Source organism: Cherax quadricarinatus, chromosome 61 (assembly GCF_038502225.1).
Source record: "Cherax quadricarinatus isolate ZL_2023a chromosome 61, ASM3850222v1, whole genome shotgun sequence".
Lineage (NCBI taxonomy): Eukaryota > Metazoa > Arthropoda > Malacostraca > Decapoda > Parastacidae > Cherax > Cherax quadricarinatus.
Genome location: NC_091352.1, coordinates 8,056,305 through 8,068,734, shown reverse-complemented (window position 1 = coordinate 8,068,734; position 12,430 = coordinate 8,056,305). Strand labels below are relative to the sequence as shown.

Genomic DNA, 12,430 nt, shown 5'->3' with positions numbered 1-12,430 from the left:
GGAGGAGGTGTGGGATTACCAAAACTGTTGTCCAGAGGGCTGAGGAAGGGTTGTTGAGGTGGTTCGGACATGTGGAGAGAATGGAGTGAAACAGAATAACTTCAAGAGTGTATCAGTCTGTAGTGGAAGGAAGGCGGGGTAGGGGTCGGCCTAGGAAAGGTTGGAGGGAGGGGGTAAAGGAGGTTTTGTGTGCGAGGGGCTTGGACTTCCAGCAGGCATGCGTGAGCGTGTTTGATAGGAGTGAATGGAGACAAATGGTTTTTAATACTTGACGTGCTGTTGGAGTGTGAGCAAAGTAACATTTATGAAGGGGTTCAGGGAAACCGGCAGGCCGGACTTGAGTCCTGGAGATGGGAAGTGCAGTGCCTGCACTCTGAAGGAGGGGTGTTAATGTTACAGTTTAAAAACTGTAGTGTAAAGCACCCTTCTGGCAAGACAGTGATGGAGTGAATGATGGTGAAAGTTTTTCTTTTTCGGGCCACCCTGCCTTGGTGGGAATCGGCCAGTGTGATAATAAAAAAAAAAAAAAATAGGTTGATGAAGTCATACATCTGGCAGTAAGCATCTGGGGGACTGCAGCTCCTGTAGACGAGCCACCACTGATGGTTATTATTACACCTTAAGCTTTCTTGAACAATGTAAAATCAAATAGTCAAATACAGTGGAGCCCCGCATAACGATTACCTCCGAATGCGACCAATTATGTAAGTGTATTTATGTAAGTGCGTTTGTACGTGTCTGTTTGGGGGTCTGAAATGGACTAATCTACTTCACAATATTTCTTATGGGAACAAATTCGGTCAGTACTGGCACCTGAACATACTTCTGGAGTGAAAAAATATCGTTTACCGGGGGTCCACTGTACAGGTACTCCTCACTTGACAACCTACCTTTTTAACGACCGCTTAGACTTGTGACGAGCTCTCTGGCCTGTGTACTGTATGTGTATTTTACTTTTTTATTGGTTTTAATGCCTAGTTCTATTTTTAATATACTAAAAATGTTATAAATGGTGCAAAGGTGACATTAAAACAATATTTAAAGATGGTTGACACACACCTACTACCAGCACAGTATGCTTGAAATATCAGTAAGGGGCAGCACTTTGCTTACTGACCTACTCTTAGGAACAGAACTTGGTTGTTAAGTGAGGAGTACCTGTAATAGAATAAATTATATAATTCATAACAGATATTTGACATACAGTCAAGTTTAAATTTCAGAAATTAAAGTGTGCCAGCTATTAAACAAAAATGTAGTGCACAAGTATGTTGAATGCAAATGTGAATACAGTTGCAAGACTCATAAGATATTTTACCTGGAGTTTACCTGGAGAGGGTTTCGGGGGTCAGGGCCCCCGCAGCTTGGTCTGAGACCAGGCCTCAGGGTGGATCAGGGTCTGATCATCCAGCCTGTTACTGCTGGCCACACGCAAGCTGACCTACAAACCACGGCCTGGTTGGTCGGGTACTGACTTTAGGTGCCTGTCCAGTGCCTTCTTGAAGACAGCCAGGGGTCTGTTGGTAATCCCCCTTATGTATGCTGGGAGGCAATTGAATAGTCTTGGGCCCTGGACACTTATTGTGTTGTCTCTCGCTGTACTCGTGGCGCCCCTGCTTTTAACCGGGGGAATGATGCATCTCCTGCTGAGTCTTTTGTTTTCATGTGTAGGTTTGGTACCAGTCCTTCCAGGACCTTCCAAGTGTATATTATCATGTATCTCTCTCTCACCTGCATTCGAGGGAATACAGATCAGGGACCTTCAACCGTTCCCAGTAGTTTAGGTGCCTTATCATACTTATGTGTGCCGTGAAAGTTCTTTGTACACTCTCCAGGTCTGCAGTATCGCCAGCCTTGAAGGGGGCCATTAGTGTACAGCAGTATTCCAGCCTAGAGAGCACAAGCGATTTGAAGAGAATCATCATGGGCTTGACGTCCCTAGTTTTGAAGGTTCTCATTATCCATCCTATCATTTTCCTAGCGGATGAGGTAGATACATTGTTGTGGTCTTTGAAGGCGAGATCCTCTGACATTATCACTCCCAGGTCCTTCACATTACTTTTCTGCTCTATTGTATGGTTAGAATTTGTTGTATACCCTGACACATTTTTAATTTCTTCAAGTTTCCCATATCTGAAATTTCTCCTCGTTGAACTTCATATTGTTTTGAGTGGCCCTTTACGAAGATTTGGTTGATGCCCACTTGGAGTCTTGCGGTGTCTTCGATGGAGGTCACTGCCATGGTAATCTGGATGTCATCCGCAAAGGAAGACACGGAGCTATGACTTACATCTCTCTCTATGTCAGAAATAAGGATGAGGAATAGAATGGGAGCGAGTACTGTGCCTTGTGGAACAGAGCTTCTTACCGTGGTTGCCTGAGACTTTACTCTGTTTACTATTGCTCTTTGTGTTCTATTTGTCAGGAAGTTGTAGATCCATCTACCAACTTTTTCCGTTATTCCTTTATCACGCATTTTGTGTGCTTTTACACCATGATCACACTTGTCGAAAGCTTTTGCAGAGTCTGTGCATACAACATCTGTATTTTGTTTATCCTCTACAGCATCCAGGATCTTGTTGTAGTTGTCCAGTGGCTGAGACAGGCAGGAGCGACCTGCTCTAAACCCGTGTTGCCCTGGGTTGTGTAATTGATGGGTATCTAGGTGGTTGGCTGTCTTGCTTCTTAGAGCCCCCTCAAGGATTTTTATGATATGGGATGTTAGTGCTATCGGTCTGTAGTTCTTTTCAATTGCTTTACTGCCACGTTTGTGGAGTGGGGCTATGTCTGTTGTTTTTAGTGTGTGTGGGGGATGGCCCCTGTGTTCATGCTCCCTCTCAATAAAATGCTGAAGGCACACGATAAGGGCTTCTTGCAATTCTTGATGAACACAGAGTTCCACGAATCTGGGCCTGGGCCAGAGTGCATGGGCATGTTATTAATTGCCTCTTCAAAGTCTTGTGGAGTTAGAATAATATCTGAGATTTTTGGGATGACCAAATTTTGGGTTTTGTTCATAGAGAATTCATTTGGATTGTCGACCCATAGTCTGGGCAGTGGCTCGCTGAACACAGTCATATTGGGACTTTAGTATCTCACTTATTTCTTGGCTATCGTCTGTGTATGTCCCATCCCGCCTAAGCAGGGGCCCAATACTGGATGTTGTTTTTTCCTTAGATTTGGCATAAGAGAAGAAGTATTTTGTTTTTTTTTTTCAATTTCCTTTATGGCTTTTAGTTCTTCCTGTTATTCTTGTCTCCTACAAGATTCCTTCAGCTTAAGTTCGATATTTGCAATTTCATTGAGCAAAACTGCATACCTGGAGGGTGTTCTGCAGGTCAACACCCCTGCAGCCCGGTTCTTGACCAGGCCTCACAGTGGATCAGGGCCTGATTAATTAGGCTGTTACTACTGGCCGCAGGGAAACCAACATACAAATCACAGCCCAGTTGGTCAGGTACTGACTTAAAGTGTCTGTCCAGCTCCCTCTTGAAGACAACTAGGGGATCTATTGGTAGTATCCCTTATGTATTCTGGGAGGTTGTTGAACAGTCTTGAGCCCCTGACACTTATTGTCTCTCTCTTATCTTACTCATGATACACATGTTACTTACTCATGATGCCTCCTCTTCTCACTGGGGGGGATGCTGCACCGCCTGTCGAGTCTTTTGCTTTTGTAGGGAGTGATTTCCATGTGCAGCTTTGGGACTAGTCCCTCTAGGATTTTCCAAGTGTATATTATGATGTATCTTTCTAGCCTGCATTCCAAGGAATACAGGTCAAGGCACTTCAACCATTCCCAGTAATTTAGGTGCTTTACTGTAATTATATGTGCAGTGAAAGTTTTCTGTGTATTCTCGAGGTCTGCAATTTCACCTGCGTTGAAAGGGGCCATTAGTGTATAACAGTACTCCAACCTATAGAGAACAAGCGATTTGAAAAGAATTGTCAGTGGCTTGTCATCCCTAGTTTTGAAGGTTCTCAATATCCATCCTATCATTTTTCCTAGCAGATATGGTAGACTCATTGCTTTAATCTTTGAAAGTGAGATTCTCTGACATTATCACTCCCAGGTCTTTCACATCAGTTTTCCACTCTATTGTGTGGTTGGAATTTGTTTTATACTCTGATCCAGTTTTTATTTCCCCAAGTTTTTCGTAGGTAATACGAGCATCACTGAATATGTGCTGGTATTGGCGATAAAGAATTTGAGGCTCATTATGTACAGAGAGTAAGATGAAATAGATAAAATAAGAGATCAAACAAAGTGAAAAATTACATTATAAGTTAAGTCCGACTTCATTCTGTCATTCAACAATTCATTTTTATAAAAAGTGTTGGTTTATATTTTTGTCATTTTATGTTAGATGTTGCTGCACATACGACTAAAAATATTTGCAAATTATATACAATATATATGAAATCTATTCTCTCCCTGGGAAGCAGGTACATGTATATATACGTACTGTGCTCGCCATTAACCCTTTCAGGGTTTCGGCCGTACTAGTACGGCTTACGCACCAGGGTTTTTGACGTACTAGTACGCATAAATTCTAATGCCTTCAGATCTCGCGGGAAAAGGCTGGTAGGCCTAGATGTGAGAGAATGGGTGTGTGTGGTCGGTGTGCATGGTAGAAAAAAATCTGGGACCTAGTGGCGCATTGTGGGAGCGCCATTTTAGTAGACCTTGTTCACCATGCCTCACGGTAAGAAGCTCCTCACTCCTCGGCAAATTGGGACACTTTTGTTCCTCAGTGACAGTTCTAATACAGATGGAAGTGCCAGTAAAGATGAGTTTCAAGGTTTTGGTGAAGTTGTGACCGAAACTAAGGACCATAATATCAGTAATAGTGAGGAAAACCCAGACTTCCACCTCTTTTGCTGGGCTGTCTTGTTCACATTCAGTTGTACCAGAATCAAAGAGGAAACTCCTATTTTCCCAAATCCCAGACTCAGATGTGAGCATTGGTGATGATAGTGATAGTGGATATGAAATACAAGCTCTTGAAACCAGTTCCAGTAGTAATAGTGAAGTGGAATATTCTCCGGTGAAGCGTCAGTATATACGACGATATATGTGCTCTGGTAGTGTGCCATATGCTATTCCAAGGGGAAGGAGTACATCTCGGAATACATCCTGTGGCTGTACAACAGGAACAGACTGAAAATAACGATGATAGTGTTGCAATTGGGATGGAAAATGTGCATGGTGGTGGTAGTGGTGGTGCCGGCCGTGAGGCACCAGCAGTGGGCCACGCTGCCACCCATGCCGCTGCCTCAGCTGATCTACAACAAAGGCCACCATCCCCCACCCACCCACCACACCAGCCTCCACAACCACAACCAGCTGTCAATGTCCAGTACCCACCAGCAGACCGCACCAGGGTTTGGCAGGAAGCTGTCAGTTTTGTTCCAAATCCCCACCAGTTTGATGAAAGCCAAAATGGAATATGACCATGTTGTACACTGGGGAACAATGCCACTGAACTGGAATGTTTCAAGTTATTCTTGGACGAATCCCTGATGGAAATTTTTGTCAGGGAAAGCAACAGATACTACGAGTACACCATGGCAAACACAATACTTTCACCAAGCTCATGGCTACACAAGTGGAAGGAGACATCTGTGGCTGAGATGTATCTTTTCTTTGCCACAATAATGCTTATGCCACATGTATATAAGCACAGTGTGAAATCATACTGGCCAACAGACTGCCTGATTGCAACCCCAGGTTTCAGTGATACAATGGGAGTGAATCGATTTGTGCTACTGTTACGTATGCTTCACTTCTCAGACAAAACCAGGCCTGACAGAAACGACAGGTTATGTAAGATTAGGAATGTGTTTGTGTATCTGAAAGAGAAGTTCAATATGTATTTTTATCCCTTCAGGAAGCTTGTAATTGACGAGTCTTTGATTCTATTCAAAGGAAGACTCTTTCAAGCAGTACATACCAAGCAAGAGGAAGCGCTTTGGTATAAAGTTGTTTGTGCTTTGTGATTGTTACAGTGGTCTGGTATTGGATATTATTGTGTACACTGGAAGCTATACATTGCAAAATACCAGGAAGTTACTGGGCATCTCTGGTGATGTGGTTAGAACAATGATAGAACCATACCTTGGTAAGGGGCATATATTATATACTGATAACTGGTACACAAGCCCCTCACTTAGTGATTTTTTGCGAGTGAACATGACAGATGTGTGTGGCACAGGTTTGACGCTGACACTCATAGAGGTGAGGTGCAGGCGTTTGCTGCCAGTGACATCATGGCATTTCGGTGGCTTGACAAAAGAGATGTCACACTGTTGTCATCAGTTCACCCTAACAAAATGACAAACACTGGCAGGCAGCATAGAGACAGCAAGTAACCCATTCTAAAACCTGCAGCTGTGATTGATTACACCCTCAATATGCGCTCAGTGGACAAATGTGACATGCAGATTGGGTTTGCTGATTGTGTTCGCAAGAGTTATAAGTGGTACATAAAACTCTTTTTCCATCTTCTGGACATTTCCATGCTCAATGCTTATAATATGTATAAGATGAGGACCAGAAACAAACCACCATATGGCGAATTCTGTTTGTCTGTCATCAGACAAATAGTATTCAAGTACCAAGGAACAACACCTGCAATAGACCACCCACTAAATTATCAACAACTGCCTTCTCGTCTGAAGCATGGTGATCACTTCCTAGTAAAACTGCCTGTTACTGCTTTCAAGAAAAAGGCTCAGAAGAGGTGTTACGTCTGTGCACATACAAAAAAAAGCCCACAACGACGCAGAGACACTCGTTTTATGTGTGAGGAGTGTAAAACACCACTGTGCATGACACCATGTTTCAAAGACTTCCACAGGCTGCAGAACTTCTAGAAACATTCCCTGTGACTGTATATGTGTATATAAAATATAGAAAAATAGTAATGAACAACATTTTATATCGTTTGTTTGTGTAAATATTTTCTGTAAACAAAACAGTGACAACAGTGTTTATACAGTTATTGTGTCTCACAGGCCATAAAAGTTACTTGGAAAAAAAAATTAAAAAATAATAGAAAACAGTACCTAAAAAAGTAAATAAAGTAATACCGGGTAACCAGTAGTCGGCGATGTTACCATATACCAGGCATTTTCTGTCAATTTCACGCCTCCATATCTCAGTAAGTATTGATGGTAAAAATTTTTTGTTTAGCCTGTAAGATTAAAAAAAAAAAACTGTCTTTTCATAAGATTTTTTTTAAATTTTGGCAACCCTGAGAACAAGTCTCGGAGAGGGCCTGGAGACCCTGAAACGGTTAAAATACACTGAGTGGAAGGCATCTGACATAAATTAAAGTCCAAAGTAATACTCTACCCTGGTGCTTTTGTCAATGAGACAAAAAGTTTTATTGCCCTGGCAACTCAAAGCAGGATATATCAAGATTTCCTGTGGCTACTGGCTGCATCATAAGTGTCTTCTGGGCCTATGTGATGGATTACAGTATTTGATGTCCATAGCCCCCTGCACCATGTGATTTTGAGGTCTGGACGTTTTGATCTGTTGATAAATTAATATGGGCAGGAGTAAGTAACTGACACGAGACAGTTGTAAAGATGATTGGAAGTATACCAGTGGGTATATATTAGCTGACTAAAAACAATCAGTAATGCTAAGGGTGAACTACTGAATAACTTTCCAGGATGGTAAAACTGAAATTTGTTATGCCTGATATATGTAAGAATAGTGTTGGAAACTAATATAAAATTACATTTTTACTCCAGGTACAGTTAATTTTGAAGGTGATACATTGCCTAATAATAAATGTCAATATAGTTTTTACTGCTACAGTTTTGAAAATGCTGCTTGTAATATAAATATATATATATATTTATTTTAATTACATGTGACTAAATTAGTAATGGAGGCCTTTTAATGCAAGTTCTTTGTGAACACTAACATAGTAATCCTGTAACGTCAAATTTTTAAAATTTGACATGCAGATAGCATACAGATAGCCACTAGGAAATTGTTGTTGTACCACAGTATCAGTTGTCTGCTTTTTTTGTGTAAAGAAATTGGTTTCCAGCTTGCAACCTAGGGTAATTTGCTTATTACATGAACCAAAACTACTAATCTGGCCTACCTGGTCTCTCCCCAGTCTAACCACAATCTAGGAACTGGCCCTGTTCCTAAGTATGGTTGTAATGCCTATGGAGCTAAGGTTTCTAAGCCAGTAGCTCGCAACAACATGATAAACCCTAAGGTAAAAAATTGGTAGCGTATCTTCATGTTTGATAGTGTTCCTGATTTTTGCTTTGATGAGGAAATCATTTTTTTTCACTGCTTCTGTTTGCACAGTTGCTTTTGTTGTGTTAAATTTGTTTTATTGGAAAACTATATCATGGATTTATTAATTGCATCTTAACTTGCAGCAATATATTGGATTTTTCATATTCTTACTGCAGTACAAATTTTTTTATCAGTGACTGAAGACATCAGTTAGATATAACTTTGGGGGGCACAGGCTATTTACAGATTTTAAGATGCAAATTAATAATCCAGTTTTTAGCATTCATTTTTAAACATGTTTAAGACAATTCTATGAAACAGCAGCAGTGTGTGGAAGGTATGTAAGCAAAACTTGTGTTTGAATATTCAGGGTTTTTCCTAAACAAAATTTTTGTTAACATTTAAGTTTTTAAAATTTCTGTTTTAGATTACATTATACAGTACTTCTTATTTTCCACTATTTCAGCTTTGGTCTGCACCTGCTGTTACATTATTCTTAATTCATAAAAAATACGAGAATTACTGTTGCACCAGTGCTTTTTTTTTTTTTTTTTTTTTTTGGTGATTTTTATTCTGCTTGGAAAATAAAAATTGCATAATTTTTTCTTCAAATACTCTTTAGTAGATGTCTTTTTGAAAGCATTCATAATTGGTGACGGTATTTTGGGAAATATGGCATGCAAGAATTTTTTCTCGATATTCATACAAATGTTGTAACTATTGTAATTAAGGCATTTATATGTGATTATTCTTCTATATTTTCTTATTTATATGAACATGATTAAAAAATTTTCTTGGCACATATTAGTCATGAGTAAATTCTTTTTGAGTGTGTGTAAGTGATTAGACACTGCCTATTTCTTTTTTAAATAATACAAGGAATGTATAATGGTACATTACAATAAAATATGACAATAACTGTAAAGCAAGATTTGAAATACACTGCATTATATTTTTCTTTTTTTCTTAATTTTTTTTTATCAGTTGATGAAGCAGAACTGTTTGCATATCTATAACAAGCATTTCTTGCAGGGTTCTGAGGTGGGTGAGGCAGGGAGTGATGTAGGCTCGGGAGCTGTTAGCCTCAATGAGGAACCAAACTCTCAGCCCACTGATGATGCCTGGACAGATGTCAACCTTAATGATGGAACACCTGATGAAATGGATGCAAAATCTCAGAAGTCTGGTATGACAACGTTTTTTTCACATCATTGATAAATTGCTTTATATTTTAATAGAGACAATGAATGAAGAGTATTTTTTCTATCTTGATCATAATATTCTTACGTTAGACTTTGCCATACCAGCTTAAAATGCATAAAAAATTGAAGTGAAATTTGCTACCATGCTATTCCTGAGATACAGGTCTAATTTTATGATGACAAACTAGAATACCTATTCTTACAAAACCAGGAAAAAGAAGACTGTACAACATCAATTTTACTGGACCCTTTGGTTCCAAAGCCTTTCCAGATTACTGAGTTTTCTGCCTTTAGAGAGCGCAGTATTCCTTGGTGTCGGGGCTGGACAAGTGACGTGCAGTTGGGTGGTAAATACACTGCAGTGGAAATTTCAAGTTCCTGCTCATAAATTATATGGATTATAAGAGTTTCCAGACCATCAGTGTCCAGAAAATTGATGTTGTATCTGTATTATAATATGGCACATAATGTGGTAATACCTGCTAATGAAGACATAATTCATTAACTTTTATTTGTTATGATTTTGGGATTGGAGTGTTTTTTTTTTTCTTCCCAACAAGTTGGCTGTCTCCCACCGAGGCAAGGTGACCCAAAAAGAAAGAAAATTCCCAAAAAGAAAATACTTTCATCATCATTCAACACTTTCACCTTACTCATACATAATCACTGTCTTTGCAGAAACGCTCAGATACGGCAATTTAGAAGTCCCTCCAAACTGTCAATATCTCAGACCCCTCCTTTAAAGTGCAGGCATTGTACTTCCCATTTCCTGGACTCAAGTCTGGCTAAATCTGTAATAACCGGTTTCCCTGAATTCCTTCACTAAATATTAACCTGCTCACACTTCAACAGCTCATCAAGTCCCAAAATCCATTCGTCTCCATTTACTCCTATCTAACATGCTCATACACGCTTGCTGGAAGTCCAAGCCCCTTGTCCACAAAACCTCTTTTACCCCTTCCCTCCAACCTTTTTGGGGATGACCCCTACCCCTCCTTCCTTCCCCCTACAGATTTATATGCTCTCCAAGTCATTCTACTTTGATCCATTCTCTCTGAATGACCAAACCACCTCAACAACCCCTCTTCAGCCCTCTGACTAATACTTTTAGTAACTCTACACCTCCTCCTAATTTCCACACTCCGAATTCTCTGCATAATATTTACACCACACATTGCCCTTAGACAGGACATCTCCACTGCCTCTAGCCACCTCCTTGCTGCAGCATTTACAACCCAAGCTTCATGCCCATGTAAGAGTGTTGGTACCACTATACTTTCACACATTCCCTTCTTTGCTTCCATAGATAACGTTTTTTTGTCTCCACAGATACCTCAACACACCACTCACCTTTTTTTCTTCATAAATTCTATGGTTAACCTCATCCTTCATAAACCCATCCACTGACAAGTCAAATCCCAAATATATGAAAACATTCACATCTTCCATACTCCCTCTTTCCAATGTGATATCCAGTTTTTCTTTATCTAAATCATTTGATACCCTCATCACCTTACTGTTATCTATGTTCACTTTCAATTTTCTACCTTTACACACCCTCCCAAACTTGTCCACTAACCTTTGAAACTTTTCTTTAGAATCTCCCATAAGCACAGTATCATCAGCAAAAAGTAACTGTGTCAACTCCCATTTTGTACTTGATTCCCCATAATTTAATCCCACTCCTCTCCCCAACACCCTAGCATTTACTTCTTTTACAAACCCATCTATAAAAATATTAAACAACCATGGTGATATTACACATTCCTGTCTGAGACCTACTTTTACCGAGTAATCTCCCCCTCTCCTATACACCCTAACCTGAGCCTCACTATCCTCATAAAAAACTCTTTACAGCATTTAATAACTTACCACCTATTCCATACACTTGCAACATCTGCCACATTTCTCCTCTATCCACTCTATCATATGCCTTTTCTAAATCCTTAAATGCAATGAAAACTTCCCTACCTTTATCTAAATACTGTTCACATATATGCTTCAATGTAAACACTTGATCTACACATCCCCTACCCACTCTAAAGCTTCCTTGTTCATCTGCAATCCTACTCTCTGTCTTTACACATCCCCTACCCACTCTAAAGCTTCCTTGTTCATCTGCAATCCTACTCTCTGTCTTACCTTTAATTTTTTGAATAATAACCCTACTGTACACTTTACCTGGTATAATCTGTAAACTTATTCACCAATAATTTTTACAATCTATTTTGTCCCCCTTACCTTTATATAAAGGAACTATACATGCTGTCTGCCAATCCCTAGGTACCTTCCCCTCTTTCTTTCATTTATTAAACAAAAATACCAACCACTCCAACACAATATCCCCCCCCCCCCATCCTTTTAACATTTATCATGATCCCGTCAGTTCCAGCTGCTTTACCCCTTTTCATTCTACGTAATGCCTCATGCACCTCCCCCACACTCACATCCTGCTCTTCTTCACTCCAAAGAGATGGTATACCTCCCTGACCATTGCATGAAATTACCGCCTCCTTTTCTTCATCGACAATTAAAAGTTCCTCAAAATATTCCTGCCATCTACCCAAGACCTCCAGCTCCACATCTACTAACTCCCCTACTCTGTTTTTAACTGACAAATCTATTTGTTTCCTAGGGTTTCTTAACTTGTTTATCTCCAAAAAATTTTTCTAATTTTCAGCAAAATTTCTTGTCAGTGCCTCTCCCACTCTTTCTTCTGGTCTCCTTTTGCACTCTCTCACCACTCTCTTCACCTTTATTTTACTCTCCATATACTCTGCTCTTCTTACAACACTTCTGCTTTGTAAAAATAATAATAATAATAATAATTTTTATTTTAGCATGTGTAAAGAGTATAACAATTGGGTGTGCATGCCAAAAGCCCCTTTATATGCAGAGCATTTCAGGTAAACTTAAGACTAACTTAAGATCAATAAGGCAATAACAGTTCAATAAT

General features: G+C 39.8%; 1 protein-coding gene across 7 annotated transcripts in view; it reads left to right on the top strand.

Moving 5' to 3' along the window:
• Positions 1-12,430, top strand: part of rg (A kinase anchor protein rugose) — an 803,540-nt gene that overhangs the window by 163,617 nt on the left and 627,493 nt on the right. For 6 of the 7 annotated variants that reach the window (XM_070098204.1, XM_070098202.1, XM_070098203.1 and 3 more), the window contains 2 exons: positions 8,142-8,246; positions 9,305-9,458. In XM_070098204.1, coding sequence (XP_069954305.1) covers positions 8,142-8,246; positions 9,305-9,458 — 259 coding nt within the window. The remainder of the gene's footprint in view (positions 1-8,141; positions 8,247-9,304; positions 9,459-12,430) is intronic. The other variant, XM_070098205.1, reaches the window with a different exon arrangement.